Genomic DNA, 19,917 nt, shown 5'->3' with positions numbered 1-19,917 from the left:
GGCTACTCTGTATTTTGGAGTTCAAACAAGGAAATAGAGACAAAATTATTTAATGGTGGACTAAAAGGATAATAGAAACAAACATCTATAACATAATTCAACAGAGTAGGTAAGATCATTGAGTGTAGGATAGGATGGATATTGGAAATGTAATTTAGTAATTGAAGACAATGTGGAGATGGAGGATAAAATGGGTAATGCAGGTGAAATTGGATAGAATTAATAATGTTGTGACACTTGATAATGAAAACAAAACCTGATGATGGGAGATTGCATGGATAAAGGAGCTTGGTTATGAAGGATGCTGCATAAAGCAGTTGGCCTGGAAAGGTTGATTCAATTTGGAGTAGGTCCACCTGCTCACTCTCTGGGAGAACCTGGTCAGTTGTTCCAGTTTGTTGTTAGTTAGTTCCACAATGTACAGCCGAGTAATATAGAGTTACTTACAATCTGTCAGGAGATAACAATGACTCTTACCCAGTGTTAATGTAATCAATCACTCCTAAATTAAAATTATTTGTTATCTTCCTCTATTGTAAAGTATTCTTGTCAACATGTGTCACAGAGTCATAGAGTCATAGAAGCGTACAGCACGGAAACAGACCCCTTGGCCCAACCCATCTGTGCTGACCAGATATCCCAACCCAATCTAGTCCCACCTGCCAGCACCCAGCCCTTATCCCTCCAAACCCTTCCTATTCATATACCCATCCAAATGCCTCTTAAATGTTGAAGTTGTATCAGCCTCCACCACTTCCTCTGGCAGCTCATTCCATACACATACCACCCTCTGCGTCAAAAAGTTGCCCCTTTGGTCTCTTTTATACCTTTCCCCTCTTGCGTACACAGATGAATAGATTCAAGAATAGCTACTTTTCTGCTGTTATTAGATTTCTGAATGAACAAAGAACAAAGAAAATTTACAGCCCAGGAACAGGCCCTTCAGCCCTCCAAGCCTGAGCCGATCCAAATCCTCTGTCTAAACCTGTTGGTTAATTCCTGAGCATCTGTATCTCTCTGCTCCCAACCTACTCATGTATCTGTTCAGATGCATCTTAAATGAATCTACCGTGCCTGCCTCTACCACCTCCACTGGCTTATGCCAAAGACTTACTCACAATCAATTATTTGCTACTTGGTCCTGTAGATTAGTGAAATAACTGCACAGAAGCCAGCTCCCATCACCAAGTTACCCTTTATTTACTAGGGCACTGTATACTGACTGTGACCACCTAGCTCAGAGTCAGATCTCAACTGAAGAGATTCTAACCTTTTGGTTATTTTATTTTGTTTTGTCTTGTATTTTTTTCAATCTCTTGGTTATATGTATATTTTTACTGCACATTACACTGGCTGTGGCCAGCCAGCTCAAAGTCAATCATCAACTGAGGAAATTTTAGTGTCTTTGTTATTTTTTTCTGAGCAGATTCTGAATCCCCTGTTTAGGTGTCTTTGTTAGAATTTTTTTACACTGGAGTAACCAGTGACAAGCAATGCCCTTCTCACCAAAGGGCAATGCTGCACAATCAAAAAAGTGAAGGGGAGGGTAGGGATTAAAACAGAATACTGTTGGAGGGGGAAATAAACTCCACTCCCTGCGGTGCCCACTTCACCCTGAACAGCTCGAGGGAGGTGTCTTTGTTAGATTGGTCAGCCAAGGCTTTCCTGACTGGCCCAGGTTAACAACTCCAATCCAGAACCTCGTAGGCAACATGTTCCACCTGGTTCCAGTCACTATAACTACTACTATAACTACTACTATAACTACTACTCAAAGATGTGTTCGGGGTGGGTAGGCTGTCCTGACCACTGTCACCCTGGGTGGTGTGGGATATAGGTAAATTAATGTTACTTCTGCAATTCTGCAATTCCATCTTACAAAGTAAAATGAACTCACACCAGTGTGTAATTGTTTTTGCCAAGAGCTGAGTCAACAAGAATGGAAACGATGTAGAGGAAATATATAATTGTTTTTGTATTAGCTAAAACTGTATGTCAGAAGGTAGACATTATGGGCAAGTAGATAAGATGTTGTGAGGGGATGAAGTTAAGCTAGATACGCCTGTACAAACAGTAGGTATAAACATGTGCTTCCCACTTTTACAAAAACACAGGAACAAACCCCAATTAAAAGGGTCATAGGGATCAGAACGGCCTCGGGAAAGGCACAGATGAAGGGGGTAGATAATGATGAAGAAAGAATATGCCTAACAATGACCTATAGCAGGGTAAGGTCAAACAGCCTTGTGAGGCCAGGAATAAGCATTTTATCACAGACAAGGCCGGATAAGGCAAGAGGTAAACAGGGGTAATGGGGGCCGGTCTTAGGGAAGTGGACGATGTAAGCAGGGGAGGGAGCAGTGTAAAACAATAGACATCAAATCATATAAATGTTATGTATGAATTGAACTTGGTGTGTATGTCCTCTGCCTTTTTAGACACTGGGCATCACACCCACTTGCAAGTGTAAAATAAATGACACTATTGATTCAGATCTTGTCTCGGACTGAAATTATTGAAGTGAGTGGGCTTTGTTTCTCACAGCGGGTACCGGGGCGGGCTGGTCGAAAGGTGTGTCGGGGTGGGGGGGGGCTGAGAACTGGAAGGGGCATGGGGTGGACCAAGAGCCGGAAGGTGGGTAGGAGCGGGTTGCCTTAGAGTGGTCGGAAGGTGGGGGGGCAGGGGCTTGCTGGGTCTGTATTGTCTGATGTACAAAACTCATTGTTGATGTCTCTTTATATTTTTATGTGAAATTGGGATTTGAGGTTTGTCCTCATGTCCCTGTAAACTGTTTGAACTGTAGGGTTTGGGGCCTGGCTTTGCTGCTCCTCTCCCTTGTAAAATTGCTGTCTCTTGTTTGCAGCTGTAAATGTAACTGTTTGTTGGAAACTGTTTTTGTAATTTGTTTAATAAAATAAACAAAGATGTGTTCGGGGCAGCATGTCTACTCCCAGCCGATCTCAGCAGAACTGGCAGCTGCAGACACATCTTACAAAAAAGGAAAACTTAACAACAAAGAAAAAGTGGACAATGGAGGTTAAACAGGAAATATTTTGGACAAACTACTTTATTGAGGACATGATGAAATATAGAGGGTAAATTGCTTAATCGTCTGTCGTTGAAGGCAAATGTGAAAAATGAGATCAATGAGGGCCTTGCTGCATGCATGTGTACCTCTGGATGGAACAAAATTTACTTTTGTGAAAGAAGACAGAAACTTCAGAAGTTGCTAATTTAAATAAAAAGAACTTCTACAGTGTTTTAGAAAGCAGATTGTGATCTGACTCCTAGCAACCAATCTTCTATTGCCTTCCCTTTTTATTCCAAAGATGGAAGCTTTGTTCATCAACATAAAATTTGCATTTCCCCCAAGCCTAACTGAGTTGCTGTATATTTGTTATTGGTTGATTGTCCTGTAAGTTAAAATGGTGCACCAAATGAAAAAGTGCCATTAGGTGGCACTATAAGGTAGATATAATCAGTGCTGTTCCCTGCTCACTGCCCAGGATGAGTTTGTAGCCTGTCTGACAGAACTCACTGCAGTTCTATATTTTATTAGAACATTATTAGAAAATTCCAGCACTCATGAAGGCGGAACATCAAAAACAGATATATTAGAAGTGATGTATTCAAACAATTCAGAACTGTATTAAATCAATACCTTCTGCGGTGGCTGTCGATGTGAGGGTGGTATAGGTCGCAATTGTAGACTGAATGGTGGTAGATGTCCTCACAGTCGGTTTGGTGGTGGAAAGGGTGGAACCAGATGTACTGCTAGGAGCATTTGTGCTGCTGGTGGTAGTGGATGCGGTGCTGGGTGTGTTAGTGCTGCTGGTGGTAGTGGATGTAGAGCTGGGTGTGTTGGTGCTGCTGGTGCTAGTGATTGTGCTGCCTGGTGTGATGGTGCTGCTGGTGGTAGTGGATGTGGTGCTGGGTGTGTTGGTCCTGCTGGTGGTAGTCGATGTGGTGCTGGGTATGTTGGTCCTGCTGGTGGTAGTGGATGTGGTGCTGGGTGTATTGATGCTGCTGGTGGTAGTGGCTGTAGTGCTATGTGTGTTGGTGCTCCTGGTGGTAGTGATTGTGGTGCTGGGTGTGTTGGTGCTGCTAGTGGTAGTCGATGTGATGCTGGGTGTGTTGGTGCTGCCTGTGGTAGTGGTTGTGATGCTGGGTGTGTTAGTGCTGCTGGTGATAGTGGATGTTGTGCTGGGTGTGTTAGTGCTGCTGGTGCTAATGGATGTTGTGCTGGGTATGTTGGTGCTGCTGGTGGTAGTGGATGTTGTGCTGGGTGTGTTAGTGCTGCTGGTGGTAATAGATGTTGGGCTGGGTATGTTGGTGCTGCTGGTGGTACTGGATATGGTGCTGGGTGTGTTGGTACTGCTGGTGGTAGTTGATGTGGTGCTGGGTGTGTTAGTGCTGCTGGAGGTGGTGGATGTGGTGCTGGGTATGTTGATGCTGCTGGTGGTACTGGATATGGTGCTGGGTGTGTTGGTACTGCTGGTGGTAGTTGATGTGGTGCTGGGTGTGTTGGTGCTGCTGGTAGTAGTGGATGTGGTGCTTGGTGTGTTAGTGCTGCTGGTGGTAGTCGATGTGGTGCTGGGTGTGTTGGTGCTGCTGGTAGTAGTGGATGTGGTGCTTGGTGTGTTGGTGCTGCTGGTGGTAGTGGATGTGGTGCTTGGTGTGTTGGTGCTGCTGCTGATAGTGAATATGGTACTGGGTGTGTTAGTGCTGCTGGTGGTAATAGATGTTGGGCTGGGTGTGTTGGTGCTGCCGGTGGTAGTGGATGTGGTGCTGGGTGTGTTGGTGCTGCTGGTGGTACTGGATATGGTACTGGGTGTATTGGTGCTGCTGGTGGTAGTTGATCTGGTGCTGGGTGTGTTGGTGCTGCTGGTGGTAGTTGATCTGGTGCTGGGTGTGTTGGTGCTGCTGGTAGTAGTGGATGTGGTGCTTCGTGTATTGGTGCTGCTGGTGGCAGTTGATGTGGTGCTGGGTGTGTTGGTGCTGCTGATGGTAGTGGATGTGGTGCTTGGTGTGTTGGTGCTGCTGGTGGTAATAGATGTTGGGCTGGGTATGTTGATGCTGCTGGTGGTACTGGATATGGTGCTGGGTGTGTTGGTGCTGCTGGTGGTAGTTGATCTGGTGCTGGGTGTGCTGGTGCTGCTGGTAGTAGTGGATGTGGTGCTGGGTGTGTTGGTGCTGCTGGTGGTAGTGGATGTGGTGCTTGGTGTGTTGGTGCTGCTGGTGGTAATAGATGTTGGGCTGGGTGTGTTGGTGCTGCCGGTGGTAGTGGATGTGGTGCTGGGTATGTTGGTACTGCTGGTGGTAGTGGATGTGGCGCTAGGTATGTTGATGCTGCTGGTGGTACTGGATATGGTGCTGTGTGTGTTGGTGCTGCTGGTGGTAGTGGATGTGGTGCTTGGTGTGTTGGTGCTGCTGGTGGTAGTGGATGTGGTGCTTGGTGTGTTGGTGCTGCTGGTAGTAGTGGATGTGGTGCTTGGTGTGTTGGTGCTGCTGGTGGTAGTGGATATGGTGCTGGGTGTGTTAGTGCTGCTGGTGGTAATAGATGTTGGGCTGGGTATGTTGATGCTGCTGGTGGTACTGGATATGGTGCTGGGTGTGTTGGTGCTGCTGGTGGTAGTTGATCTGGTGCTGGGTGTGTTGGTGCTGCTGGTAGTAGTGGATGTGGTGCTGGGTGTGTTGGTGCTGCTGGTGGTAGTGGATGTGGTGCTTCGTGTGTTGGTGCTGCTGGCGGCAGTTGATGTGGTGCTGGGTGTGTTGGTGCTGCTGGTGGTAGTGGATGTGGCGCTGGGTATGTTGCTGCTGGTGGTACTGGATATGGTGCCGGGTGTGTTGGTGCTGCTGGTAGTAGTGGATGTGCTGCTGGGTGTGTTGGTGCTGCTGGTGGTAGTGGATGTGGTGCTGGGTGTGTTGGTGCTGCTGGTGGTACTGGATGTAGAGCTGGGTGTGTTGGTGCAGGTGGTAGTGGATGTGGTGCTGGGTGTGTTGGTGCTCCTGGTCATAGTGGATGTGGTGCTGGGTGTGGTGGTGCTGCTGATTGTAGTAGAGATGGTGCTGGGTATGTTGGTGCTGCTGGTGGTAGTGGATGTGGTGCTGGGTGTGTTGGTGCTGCTGGTAGTAGTGGATGTGGTGCTGGGTGTGTTGGTGCTGCTGGTAGTAGTGGATGTGGTGCTGGGTGTGTTGGTGCTGCTGGTAGTAGTGGATGTGGTGCTGGGTGTGTTGGTGCTGCTGGTAGTACTGGATATGGTACTGGGTGTATTGGTGCTGCTGGTGGTAGTGGATGTGGTACTGGGTGTGTTGGCGCTGCTGGTGGTAATGGATGTTGGGCTGGGTATGTTGGTGCTGCCGGTGGTAGTGGATGTGGTGCTGGGTGTGTTGGTGCTGCTGGTGGTACTGGCTGTAGAGCTGGGTGTGTTGTTGCCGGTGGTAGTGGATGTGGCGCTGGGTATGTTGATGTTGCTGGTGGTAGTGGATGTGGTGCTGGGTGTGTTGGCGCTGCTGGTGGTAGTGGATGTAGAGCTGGGTGTGTTGGTGCTGCTGGTGGTAGTGGATGTGGTGCTGGGTATGTTGGTCCTGCTGGTGGTAGTGGATGTGGTGCTGGGTATGTTGGTCCTGCTGGTGGTAGTCGATGTGGTGCTGGGTATGTTGGTCCTGCTGGTGGTAGTGGATGTGGTGCTGGGTGTATTGATGCTGCTGGTGGTAGTGGCTGTAGTGCTATGTGTGTTGGTGCTCCTGGTGGTAGTGATTGTGGTGCTGGGTGTGTTGGTGCTGCTAGTGGTAGTCGATGTGATGCTGGGTGTGTTGGTGCTGCCTGTGGTAGTGGTTGTGATGCTGGGTGTGTTAGTGCTCCTGGTGGTAGTGATTGTGGTGCTGGGTGTGTTGGTGCTGCTAGTGGTAGTCGATGTGATGCTGGGTGTGTTGGTGCTGCCTGTGGTAGTGGTTGTGATGCTGGGTGTGTTAGTGCTGCTGGTGATAGTGGATGTTGTGCTGGGTGTGTTAGTGCTGCTGGTGCTAATGGATGTTGTGCTGGGTCTGTTAGTGCTGCTGGTGGTAGTGGATGTTGTGCTGGGTGTGTTAGTGCTGCTGGTGGTAATAGATGTTGGGCTGGGTATGTTGGTGCTGCTGGTGGTACTGGATATGGTGCTGGGTGTGTTGATGCTGCTGGTAGTGGATGTGGTGCTGGGTGTGTTAGTGCTGCTGGAGGTGGTGGATGTGGTGCTGGGTATGTTGATGCTGCTGGTGGTACTGGATATGGTGCTGGGTGTGTTGGTACTGCTGGTCGTAGTTGATGTGGTGCTGGGTGTGTTAGTGCTGCTGGAGGTGGTGGATGTGGTGCTGGGTATGTTGATGCTGCTGGTGGTACTGGATATGGTGCTGGGTGTGTTGGTGCTGCTGGTGGTAGTTGATGTGGTGCTGGGTGTGTTGGTGCTGCTGGTGGTAGTTGATGTGGTGCTGGGTGTGTTGGTGCTGCTGGTAGTAGTGGATGTGGTGCTTGGTGTGTTAGTGCTGCTGGTGGTAGTCGATGTGGTGCTGGGTGTGTTGGTGCTGCTGGTAGTAGTGGATATGGTGCTTGGTGTGTTGGTGCTGCTGGTGGTAGTGGATGTCGTGCTTGGTGTGTTGGTGCTGCTGCTGATAGTGAATATGGTACTGGGTGTGTTAGTGCTGCTGGTGGTAATAGATGTTGGGCTGGGTGTGTTGGTGCTGCCGGTGGTAGTGGATGTGGTGCTGGGTATGTTGGTGCTGCTGGTGGTAGTGGATGTGGTGCTGGGTGTGTTGGTGCTGCTGGTGGTAGTTGATCTGGTGCTGGGTGTGTTGGTGCTGCTGGTGGTAGTTGATCTGGTGCTGGGTGTGTTGGTGCTGCTGGTAGTAGTGGATGTGGTGCTTCGTGTGTTGGTGCTGCTGGTGGCAGTTGATGTGGTGCTGGGTGTGTTGGTGCTGCTGATGGTAATAGATGTTGGGCTGGGTATGTTGATGCTGCTGGTGGTACTGGATATGTTGCTGGGTGTGTTAGTGCTGCTGGTGGTAATAGATGTTGGGCTGGGTATGTTGATGCTGCTGGTGGTACTGGATATGGTGCTGGGTGTGTTGGTGCTGCTGGTGGTAGTTGATCTGGTGCTGGGTGTGTTGGTGCTGCTGGTAGTAGTGGATGTGGTACTGGGTGTGTTGGCGCTGCTGGTGGTAATGGATGTTGGGCTGGGTATGTTGGTGCTGCCGGTGGTAGTGGATGTGGCGCTGGGTATGTTGGTGCTGCTGGTGGTACTGGCTGTAGAGCTGGGTGTGTTGTTGCCGGTGGTAGTGGATGTGGCACTGGGTATGTTGATGTTGCTGGTGGTAGTGGATGTGGTGCTGGGTGTGTTGGCGCTGCTGGTGGTAGTGGATGTAGAGCTGGGTGTGTTGGTGCTGCTGGTGGTAGTGGATGTGGTGCTGGGTGTGTTGGCGCTGCTGGTGGTACTGGCTGTAGAGCTGGGTGTGTTGGTGCTGGTGGTAGTGGATGTGGTGCTGGGTGTGTTGGTGCTCCTGGTCATAGTGGATGTGGTGCTGGGTGTGGTGGTGCTCCTGGTCATAGTGGATGTGGCGCTGGGTGTGTTGGTGCTGCTGGTGGTAGTGGATGTGGTGCTGGGTGTGTTGGTGCTGCTGGTGGTAGTAGAGATGGTGCTGGGTATGTTGGTGCTGCTGGTGGTAGTGGATGTGGTGCTGGGTGTGTTGGTGCTGGTGGTGGTAGTGGAGGTACTGCTGGGGGTGTTGGTGCTGCTGGTGGTACTGGATATGGTACTGGGTGTATTGGTGCTGCTGATGGTAGTGGATGTGGTGCTGGGTGTATTCGTGCTGCTGGTGGTAATAGATGTTGGGCTGGGTGTGTTGGTGCTGCTGGTGGTACTGGATGTAGAGCTGGGTGTGTTGGTGCTGGTGGTAGTGGATGTGGTGCTGGGTGTGTTAGTGCTGCCGGTGGTAGAGGATATGGTGCTGGGTGTGGTGGTGCTGCTGATGGTAGTAGAGATGGTGCTGGGTATGTTGGTGCTGCTGGTGGTAGTGGATGTGGTGCTGGGTGTGTTGGTGCTGCTGGTGGTAGTTGATGTGGTGCTGGGTGTGTTGGTGCTGCTGGTGGTAGTGGATGTGGTGCTGGGTGTGTTGGTGCTGCTGGTGGTACTGGATGTAGAGCTGGGTGTGTTGGTGCTGGTGGTGGTGGATGTGGTGCTGGGTGTGTTGGTGCTCCTGGTCATAGTGGATGTGGTGCTGGGTGTGGTGGTGCTGCTGATGGTAGTAGAGATGGTGCTGGGTATGTTGGTGCTGCTGGTGGTAGTGGATGTGGTGCTGGGTGTGTTGGTGCTGCTGGTGGTAGTGGAGGTGGTGCTGGGTTTGTTGGTGCTGCTGGTGGTAGTGGAGGTGCTGCTGGGTGTGTTGGTGCTGCTGGTGGTAGTGGAGGTACTGCTGGGGGTGTTGGTGCTGCTGGTGGTACTGGATATGGTACTGGGTGTATTGGTGCTGCTGATGGTAGTGGATGTGGTGCTGGGTGTATTCGTGCTGCTGGTGGTAATAGATGTTGGGCTGGGTGTGTTGGTGCTGCCGGTGGTAGTGGATGTGGTGCTGGGTATGTTGGTGCTGCTGGTGGTAGTGGATGTGGCGCTGGGTATGTTGATGCTGCTGGTGGTACTGGATATGGTGCTGGGTGTATTGGTGCTGCTGGTGGTAGTGGATGTGGTGCTGTGTGTGTTAGTGCTGCTGGTGGTAGTGGATGTGGTGCTGGGTGTGTTGGTGCTGCTGGTGGTAGTGGATGTGCTGCTGGGTGTGTTGGTGCTGCTGGTGGTAGTGGATGTGGTGCTGGGTGTGTTGGTGCTGCTGGTGGTACTGGATGTAGAGCTGGGTGTGTTGGTACTGGTGGTAGTGGATGTTGTGCTGGGTGTGTTAGTGCTGCCGGTGGTAGAGGACATGGTGCTTGGTTTGTTGGTGCTGCTGGTAGTAATAGAGGTGGTGCTGGGTGTGTTGGTGCTCCTGGTCATAGTGGATGTGGTGCTGGGTGTGGTGGTGCTGCTTGTGGTAGTAGAGATGGTGCTGGGTATGTTGGTGCTGCTGGTGGTAGTGGAGGTGGTGCTGGGTGTGTTGGTGCTGCTGGTGGTAATAGATGTTGGGCTGGGTGTGTTGGTGCTGCTGGTGGTAGTGGATGTGGTGCTGGGTATGTTGGTGCTGCTGGTGGTAGTGGATGTGGTGCTGGGTGTGTTGGTGCTGCTGGTGGTAGTGGAGGTGCTGCTGGGTGTGTTGGTGCTGCTGGTGGTAATAGATGTTGGGCTGGGTGTGTTGGTGCTGCTGGTGGTAATGGATGTTGGGCTGGGTATGTTGGTGCTGCCGGTGGTAGTGGATGTGGCGCTGGGTATGTTGGTGCTGCTGGTGGTAGTGGATGTGGTGCTGGGTGTGTTGGTGCTCCTGGTCATAGTGGATGTGGTGCTGGGTGTGGTGGTGCTCCTGGTCATAGTGGATGTGGCGCTGGGTGTGTTGGTGCTGCTGGTGGTAGTGGATGTGGTGCTGGGTGTGTTGGTGCTGCTGGTGGTAGTGGAGGTGCTGCTGGGTGTGTTGGTACTGCTCGTGGTAGTGGAGGTGCTGCTGGGTGTGTTGGTACTGCTGGTGGTAGTGGAGGTGCTGCTGGGTGTGTTGGTGCTGCTGGTGGTACTGGATATGGTACTGGGTGTATTGGTGCTGCTGGTGGTAGTGGATGTGGTGCTGGGTGTGTTAGTGCTGCTGGTGGTAGTCGATGTGGTGCTGGGTGTGTTGGTGCTGCTGGTGGTAGTGGATGTGGCGCTGGGTGTGTTGATGCTGCTGGTGGTAGTTGATGTGGTGCTGGGTGTGTTGGTGCTGCTGGTGGTAGTGGATGTGGTGCTGGGTGTGTTGGTGCTGCTGGTGGTAGTGGATGTGGTGCTGGGTGTGTTGGTGCTGCTGGTGGTACTGGATGTAGAGCTGGGTGTGTTGGTGCTGGTGGTAGTGGATGTGGTGCTGGGTGTGTTGGTGCTCCTGGTCATAGTGGATGTGGTGCTGCGTGTGGTGGTGCTGCTGATGGTAGTAGAGATGGTGCTGGGTATGTTGGTGCTGCTGGTGGTAGTGGATGTGGTGCTTGGTGTGTTGATGCTGCTGGTGGTAGTTGATGTGGTGCTGGGTGTGTTGGTGCTGCTGGTGGTAGTGGATGTGGTGCTGGGTGTGTTGGTGCTGCTGGTGGTAGTGGATGTGGTGCTGGGTGTGTTGGTGCTGCTGGTGGTACTGGATGTAGAGCTGGGTGTGTTGGTGCTGGTGGTAGTGGATGTGGTGCTGGGTGTGTTGGTGCTCCTGGTCATAGTGGATGTGGTGCTGGGTGTGGAGGTGCTGCTGATGGTAGTAGAGATGGTGCTGGGTATGTTGGTGCTGCCGGTGGTAGTGGATGTGGTGCTGGGTATGTTGATGCTGCTGGTGGTACTGGATATGGTGCTGGGTGTGTTGGTGCTGCTGGTGGTAGTTGATGTGGTGCTGGGTGTGTTGGTGCTGCTGGTAGTAGTGGATGTGGTGCTTGGTGTGTTGGTGCTGCTGGTGGTAGTGGATGTGGCGCTGGGTATGTTGATGCTGCTGGTGGTACTGGATATGGTGCTGGGTGTGTTGGTGCTGCTGGTGGTAGTTGATGTGGTGCTGGGTGTGTTGGTGCTGCTGGTAGTAGTGGATGTGGTGCTTGGTGTGTTGGTGCTGCTGGTGGTAGTGGATGTGGTGCTGGGTGTGTTAGTGCTGCTGGTGGTAGTGGATGCGGTGCTGGGTGTGTTGGTGCTGCTAGTGGTAGTGGAGGTGCTGCTGGGTGTGTTGGTACTGCTGGTGGTAGTGGAGGTGCTGCTGGGTGTGTTGGTGCTGCTGGTGGTAGTGGATGTGGTGCTGGGTGTGTTGGTGCTGCTGGTGGTACTGGATGTAGAGCTGGGTGTGTTGGTGCTGGTTGTAGTGGATGTGGTGCTGGGTGTGGTGGTGCTGCTGATGGTAGTGGATGTGGTGCTTGGTGTGTTGGTGCTGCTGGTGGTACTGGATATGGTACTGGGTGTATTGGTGCTGCTGGTGGTAGTGGAGGTGGTGCTGGGTGTGTTGGTACTGCTGGTGGTAGTGGAGGTGCTGCTGGGTGTGTTGGTGCTGCTGGTGGTACTGGATATGGTACTGGGTGTATTGGTGCTGCTGGTGGTAGTGGATGTGGTGCTGGGTGTGTTAGTGCTGCTGGTGGTTGTCGATGTGGTGCTGGGTGTGTTGGTGCTGCTGGTGGTACTGGATATGGTGCTGGGTGTGTTGGTGCTGCTGGTGGTAGTTGATGTGGTGCTGGGTGTGTTGGTGCTGCTGGTAGTAGTGGATGTGGTGCTTGGTGTGTTGGTGCTGCTGGTGGTAGTGGATGTGGTGCTGGGTGTGTTAGTGCTGCTGGTGGTAGTGGATGCGGTGCTGGGTGTGTTGGTGCTGCTAGTGGTAGTGGAGGTGCTGCTGGGTGTGTTGGTGCTGGTGCTAGTGGATGTGGTGCTGGGTGTGTTGGTGCTCCTGGTGGTACTGGATGTAGAGCTGGGTGTGTTGGTGCTGGTGGTAGTGGATGTGGTGCTGGGTGTGTTGGTGCTCCTGGTCATAGTGGATGTGGTGCTGGGTGTGGTGGTGCTGCTGATGGTAGTAGAGATGGTGCTGGGTATGTTGGTGCTGCTGGTGGTAGTGGATGTGGTGCTGGGTGTGTTGGTGCTGCTGATGGTAGTAGAGATGGTGCTTGGTTTGTTGGTGCTGCTGGTAGTAATAGAGGTGGTGCTGGGTGTGTTGGTGCTCCTGGTCATAGTGGATGTGGTTCTGGGTGTGGTGGTGCTGCTGGTGGTAGTAGAGATGGTGCTGGGTATGTTGGTGCTGCTGGTGGTAGTGGATGTGGTGCTGGGTGTGTTGGTGCTGCTGGTGGTAGTGGAGGTGGTGCTGGGTGTGTTGGTGCTGCTGGTGGTAATAGATGTTGGGCTGGGTGTTTTGGTGCTGCCGGTGGTAGTGGATGTGGTGCTGGGTATGTTGATGCTGCTGGTGGTACTGGATATGGTGCTGGGTGTGTTGGTGCTGCTGGTGGTAGTGGATGTGGCGCTGGGTGTGTTGGTGCTGCTGGTAGTAGTGGATGTGGTGCTTGGTGTGTTGGTGCTGCTGGTGGTAGTGGATGTGGCGCTGGGTATGTTGATGCTGCTGGTGGTACTGGATATGGTGCTGGGTGTGTTGGTGCTGCTGGTGGTAGTTGATGTGGTGCTGGGTGTGTTGGTGCTGCTGGTAGTAGTGGATGTGGTGCTTGGTGTGTTGGTGCTGCTGGTGGTAGTGGATGTGGTGCTGGGTGTGTTAGTGCTGCTGGTGGTAGTGGATGCGGTGCTGGGTGTGTTGGTGCTGCTAGTGGTAGTGGAGGTGCTGCTGGGTGTGTTGGTGCTGCTGGTGGTAGTGGATGTGGTGCTGGGTGTGTTGGTGCTGCTGGTGGTACTGGATGTAGAGCTGGGTGTGTTGGTGCTGGTGGTAGTGGATGTGGTGCTGGGTGTGGTGGTGCTGCTGATGGTAGTGGATGTGGTGCTTGGTGTGTTGGTGCTGCTGGTGGTAGTGGAGGTAGTGCTGGGTGTGTTGGTACTGCTGGTGGTAGTGGAGGTGCTGCTGGGTGTGTTGGTGCTGCTGGTGGTACTGGATATGGTACTGGGTGTATTGGTGCTGCTGGTGGTAGTGGATGTGGTGCTGGGTGTGTTAGTGCTGCTGGTGGTTGTCGATGTGGTGCTGGGTGTGTTGGTGCTGCTGGTGGTACTGGATATGGTGCTGGGTGTGTTGGTGCTGCTGGTGGTAGTTGATGTGGTGCTGGGTGTGTTGGTGCTGCTGGTAGTAGTGGATGTGGTGCTTGGCGTGTTGGTGCTGCTGGTGGTAGTGGATGTGGTGATGGGTGTGTTGGTGCTGCTGGTGGTAGTGGAGATGCTGCTGGGTGTGTTGGTGCTGCTGGTGGTACTGGATATGGTACTGGGTGTATTGGTGCTGCTGGTGGTAGTGGATGTGGTGCTGGGTGTGTTAGTGCTGCTGGTGGTAGTCGATGTGGTGCTGGGTGTGTTGGTGCTGCTGGTGGTAGTTGATGTGGTGCTGGGTGTGTTGGTGCTGCTGGTGGTAGTGGATGTGGTGCTGGGTGTGTTGGTGCTGCTGGTGGTACTGGATATGGTGCTGGGTATGTTGGTGCTGCTGGTGGTACTGGATATGGTGCTGGGTGTGTTGGTGCTGCTGGTGGTACTCGATATGGTGCTGGGTATGTTGGTGCTGCTGCTGGTAGTGGATGTGGTGCTGGGTGTGTTGGTGCTGCTGGTAGTGGATGTGCTGCTGGGTGTGTTGGTGCTGCTGGTGCTGCTGGGTGTGTTGGTGCTGCTGGTGGTAGTGGATGTGGTGCTGGGTGTGTTGGTGCTGCTGGTGGTACTGGATGTAGAGCTGGGTGTGTTGGTGCTGGTGGTAGTGGATGTGGTGCTGGGTGTGTTAGTGCTGCCGGTGGTAGTGGATGTGGTGCTTGGTGTGTTGGTGCTGCTGGTGGTAGTGGATGTGGTGCTTGGTGTGTTGGTGCTGCTGGTAGTAGTGGATGTGGTGCTTGGTGTGTTGGTGCTGCTGGTGGTAGTGGATGTGGTGCTTGGTGTGTTAGTGCTGCTGGTGGTAGTGGATGTGGTGCTGGCTGTGTTGGTGCTGCTGGTGGTAGTGGATGTGGTGCTGGGTGTGTTGATGCTGCTGGTGGTACTGGATATGGTGCTGGGTGTGTTGGTGCTGCTGGTGGTAGTTGATGTGGTGCTGGGTGTGTTGGTGCTGCTGGTAGTAGTGGATGTGGTGCTTGGTGTGTTGGTGCTGCTGGTGGTAGTGGATGTGGTGCTGGGTGTGTTAGTGCTGCTGGTGGTAGTGGATGCGGTGCTGGGTGTGTTGGTGCTGCTAGTGGTAGTGGAGGTGCTGCTGGGTGTGTTGGTACTGCTGGTGGTAGTGGAGGTGCTGCTGGGTGTGTTGGTGCTGCTGGTGGTACTGGATGTGGCGCTGGGTATGTTGATGCTGCTGGTGGTACTGGATATGGTGCTGGGTGTGTTGGTGCTGCTGGTGGTAGTGGATGTGGTGCTTGGTGTGTTAGTGCTGCTGGTGGTAGTGGATGTGGTGCTGGGTGTGTTGGTAGTGGATGTGGTGCTGGGTGTGTTGGTGCTGCTGGTGGTAGTGGAGGTGCTGCTGGGTGTGTTGGTGCTGCTGGTGGTTGTGGTTGTGGTGCCGGGTGTGTTGGTGCTGCTAGTGGTAAAGGATGTGGTGCTGCGTGTGTTGGTGCTACTGGTAGTAGTGGATGTGGTGCTTGGTGTGTGAATGCTGCTGGTGACAGTTGGTGTGGTGCTGGGTGTGTTCGTGTCACTTGTGGTAGTGGATGTGGTGCTGGGTGTGTTAGTGCTGCTGGTGGTACTGGATATGGTACTGGGTGTATTGGTGCTGCTGGTGGTAGTGGATGTGGTGCTGGGTGTGTTAGTGCTGCTGGTGGTTGTCGATGTGGTGCTGGGTGTGTTGGTGCTGCTGGTGGTACTGGATATGGTGCTGGGTGTGTTGGTGCTGCTGGTGGTAGTTGATGTGGTGCTGGGTGTGTTGGTGCTGCTGGTGGTAGTGGATGTGGTGCTTGGTGTGTTGGTGCTGCTGGTGGTAGTGGATGTGGTGCTGGGTGTGTTAGTGCTGCTGGTGGTAGTGGATGCGGTGCTGGGTGTGTTGGTGCTGCTAGTGGTAGTGGAGGTGCTGCTGGGTGTGTTGGTACTGCTGGTGGTAGTGGAGGTGCTGCTGGGTGTGTTGGTGCTGGTGGTAGTGGATGTGGTGCTGGGTGTGTTGGTGCTCCTGGTGGTACTGGATGTAGAGCTGGGTGTGTTGGTGCTGGTGGTAGTGGATGTGGTGCTGGGTGTGGTGGTGCTGGTGGTAGTGGATGTGGTGCTGGGTGTGTTGGTGCTCCTGGTCATAGTGGATGTGGTGCTGGGTGTGGTGGTGCTGCTGATGGTAGTAGAGATGGTGCTGGGTATGTTGGTGCTGCTGGTGGTAGTGGATGTGGTGCTGGGTATGTTGGTGCTGCTGGTGGTACTGGATGTAGAGCTGGGTGTGTTGGTGCTGGTGGTAGTGGATGTGGTGCTGGGTGTGTTAGTGCTGCCGGTGGTAGAGGATATGGTGCTGGGTGTGGTGGTGCTGCTGATGGTAGTAGAGATGGTGCTGGGTATGTTGGTGCTGCTGGTGGTAGTGGATGTGGTGCTGGGTGTGTTGGTGCTGCTGATGGTAGTAGAGATGGTGCTTGGTTTGTTGGTGCTGCTGGTAGTAATAGAGGTGGTGCTGGGTGTGTTGGTGCTCCAGGTCATAGTGGATGTGGTTCTGGGTGTGGTGGTGCTGCTGGTGGTAGTAGAGATGGTGCTGGGTATGTTGGTGCTGCTGGTGGTAGTGGATGTGGTGCTGGGTGTGTTGGTGCTGCTGGTGGTAGTGGAGGTGGTGCTGGGTGTGTTGGTGCTGCTGGTGGTAATAGATGTTGGGCTGGGTGTGTTGGTGCTGCCGGTGGTAGTGGATGTGGTGCTGGGTATGTTGATGCTGCTGGTGGTACTGGATATGGTGCTGGGTGTGTTGGTGCTGCTGGTGGTAGTTGATGTGGTGCTGGGTGTGTTGGTGCTGCTGGTAGTAGTGGATGTGGTGCTTGGTGTGTTGGTGCTGCTGGTGGTAGTGGATGTGGCGCTGGGTATGTTGATGCTGCTGGTGGTACTGGATATGGTGCTGGGTGTGTTGGTGCTGCTGGTGGTAGTTGATGTGGTGCTGGGTGTGTTGGTGCTGCTGGTAGTAGTGGATGTGGTGCTTGGTGTGTTGGTGCTGCTGGTGGTAGTGGATGTGGTGCTGGGTGTGTTAGTGCTGCTGGTGGTAGTGGATGCGGTGCTGGGTGTGTTGGTGCTGCTAGTGGTAGTGGAGGTGCTGCTGGGTGTGTTGGTACTGCTGGTGGTAGTGGAGGTGCTGCTGGGTGTGTTGGTGCTGCTGGTGGTAGTGGATGTGGTGCTGGGTGTGTTGGTGCTGCTGGTGGTACTGGATGTAGAGCTGGGTGTGTTGGTGCTGGTGGTAGTGGATGTGGTGCTGGGTGTGGTGGTGCTGCTGATGGTAGTGGATGTGGTGCTTGGTGTGTTGGTGCTGCTGGTGGTAGTGGAGGTGGTGCTGGGTGTGTTGGTACTGCTGGTGGTAGTGGAGGTGCTGCTGGGTGTGTTGGTGCTGCTGGTGGTACTGGATATGGTACTGGGTGTGTTGGTGCTGCTGGTGGTAGTGGATGTGGTGCTGGGTGTGTTGGTGCTGCTGGTGGTACTGGATATGGTGCTGGGTATGTTGGTGCTGCTGGTGGTACTGGATATGGTGCTGGGTGTGTTGGTGCTGCTGGTGGTACTCGATATGGTGCTGGGTATGTTGGTGCTGCTGCTGGTAGTGGATGTGGTGCTGGGTGTGTTGGTGCTGCTGGTAGTGGATGTGCTGCTGGGTGTGTTGGTGCTGCTGGTGCTGCTGGGTGTGTTGGTGCTGCTGGTGGTAGTGGATGTGGTGCTGGGTGTGTTGGTGCTGCTGGTGGTACTGGATGTAGAGCTGGGTGTGTTGGTGCTGGTGGTAGTGGATGTGGTGCTGGGTGTGTTAGTGCTGCCGGTGGTAGTGGATGTGGTGCTTGGTGTGTTGGTGCTGCTGGTGGTAGTGGATGTGGTGCTTGGTGTGTTGGTGCTGCTGGTAGTAGTGGATGTGGTGCTTGGTGTGTTGGTGCTGCTGGTGGTAGTGGATGTGGTGCTGGCTGTGTTGGTGCTGCTGGTGGTAGTGGATGTGGTGCTGGGTGTGTTGATGCTGCTGGTGGTACTGGATATGGTGCTGGGTGTGTTGGTGCTGCTGGTGGTAGTTGATGTGGTGCTGGGTGTGTTGGTGCTGCTGGTAGTAGTGGATGTGGTGCTTGGTGTGTTGGTGCTGCTGGTGGTACTGGATATGGTGCTGGGTGTGTTAGTGCTGCTGGTGGTAGTGGATGCGGTGCTGGGTGTGTTGGTGCTGCTGGTGGTAGTGGATGCGGTGCTGGGTGTGTGAGTGCTGCTGGTGGTAGTGGATGTGGTGCTGGGTGTGTTAGTGCTGCTGGTGGTAGTGGATGCGGTGCTGGGTGTGTTGGTGCTGCTAGTGGTAGTGGAGGTGCTGCTGGGTGTGTTGGTGCTGCTGGTGGTAGTGGAGGTGCTGCTGGGTGTGTTGGTGCTGCTGGTGGTACTGGATGTGGCGCTGGGTATGTTGATGCTGCTGGTGGTACTGGATATGGTGCTGGGTGTGTTGGTGCTGCTGGTGGTAGTGGATGTGGTGCTTGGTGTGTTAGTGCTGCTGGTGGTAGTGGATGTGGTGCTGGGTGTGGTGGTGCTGCTGATTGTAGTAGAGATGGTGCTGGGTATGTTGGTGCTGCTGGTGGTAGTGGATGTGGTGCTGGGTGTGTTGGTGCTGCTGGTAGTAGTGGATGTGGTGCTTGGTGTGTTGGTGCTGCTGGTGGTAGTGGATGTGGCGCTGGGTATGTTGATGCTGCTGGTGGTACTGGATATGGTGCTGGGTGTGTTGGTGCTGCTGGTGGTAGTTGATGTGGTGCTGGGTGTGTTGGTGCTGCTGGTAGTAGTGGATGTGGTGCTTGGTGTGTTGGTGCTGCTGGTGGTAGTGGATGTGGCGCTGGGTATGTTGATGCTGCTGGTGGTACTGGATATGGTGCTGGGTGTGTTGGTGCTGCTGGTGGTAGTTGATGTGGTGCTGGGTGTGTTGGTGCTGCTGGTAGTAGTGGATGTGGTGCTTGGTGTGTTGGTGCTGCTGGTGGTAGTGGATGTGGTGCTGGGTGTGTTAGTGCTGCTGGTGGTAGTGGATGCGGTGCTGGGTGTGTTGGTGCTGCTAGTGGTAGTGGAGGTGCTGCTGGGTGTGTTGGTACTGCTGGTGGTAGTGGAGGTGCTGCTGGGTGTGTTGGTGCTGCTGGTGGTAGTGGATGTGGTGCTGGGTGTGTTGGTGCTGGTGGTACTGGATGTAGAGCTGGGTGTGTTGGTGCTGGTGGTAGTGGATGTGGTGCTGGGTGTGGTGGTGCTGCTGATGGTAGTGGATGTGGTGCTTGGTGTGTTGGTGCTGCTGGTGGTAGTGGAGGTGGTGCTGGGTGTGTTGGTACTGCTGGTGGTAGTGGAGGTGCTGCTGGGTGTGTTGGTGCTGCTGGTGGTACTGGATATGGTACTGGGTGTATTGGTGCTGCTGGTGGTAGTGGATGTGGTGCTGGGTGTGTTAGTGCTGCTGGTGGTTGTCGATGTGGTGCTGGGTGTGTTGGTGCTGCTGGTGGTACTGGATATGGTGCTGGGTGTGTTGGTGCTGCTGGTGGTAGTTGATGTGGTGCTGGGTGTGTTGGTGCTGCTGGTAGTAGTGGATGTGGTGCTTGGTGTGTTGGTGCTGCTGGTGGTAGTGGATGTGGTGATGGGTGTGTTGGTGCTGCTGGTGGTAGTGGAGATGCTGCTGGGTGTGTTGGTGCTGCTGGTGGTACTGGATATGGTACTGGGTGTATTGGTGCTGCTGGTGGTAGTGGATGTGGTGCTGGGTGTGTTAGTGCTGCTGGTGGTAGTCGATGTGGTGCTGGGTGTGTTGGTGCTGCTGGTGGTAGTTGATGTGGTGCTGGGTGTGTTGGTGCTGCTGGTGGTAGTGGATGTGGTGCTGGGTGTGTTGGTGCTGCTGGTGGTACTGGATATGGTGCTGGGTATGTTGGTGCTGCTGGTGGTACTGGATATGGTGCTGGGTGTGTTGGTGCTGCTGGTGGTACTCGATATGGTGCTGGGTATGTTGGTGCTGCTGCTGGTAGTGGATGTGGTGCTGGGTGTGTTGGTGCTGCTGGTAGTGGATGTGCTGCTGGGTGTGTTGGTGCTGCTGGTGCTGCTGGGTGTG

The 19,917-nt window shown here is 53.6% G+C and overlaps 1 protein-coding gene across 1 annotated transcript in view; it reads right to left on the bottom strand.

The window, feature by feature from the left end:
• LOC140492466 (uncharacterized) overlaps positions 1–19,917 on the bottom strand; it is a 119,199-nt gene that overhangs the window by 48,945 nt on the left and 50,337 nt on the right. The window contains exons 5-6 of the mRNA XM_072591355.1: positions 9,204–9,345; positions 5,312–5,444 (exon numbers count right to left, since the gene is read on the bottom strand). Coding sequence (XP_072447456.1) covers positions 5,312–5,444; positions 9,204–9,345 — 275 coding nt within the window. The remainder of the gene's footprint in view (positions 1–5,311; positions 5,445–9,203; positions 9,346–19,917) is intronic.

Source organism: Chiloscyllium punctatum, chromosome 21 (genome assembly GCF_047496795.1).
Source record: "Chiloscyllium punctatum isolate Juve2018m chromosome 21, sChiPun1.3, whole genome shotgun sequence".
Taxonomy (NCBI): Eukaryota; Metazoa; Chordata; class Chondrichthyes; order Orectolobiformes; family Hemiscylliidae; genus Chiloscyllium; species Chiloscyllium punctatum.
Note: the sequence above shows the minus strand (reverse complement) of the source record. Positions and strands in the feature narration are given on the sequence as shown.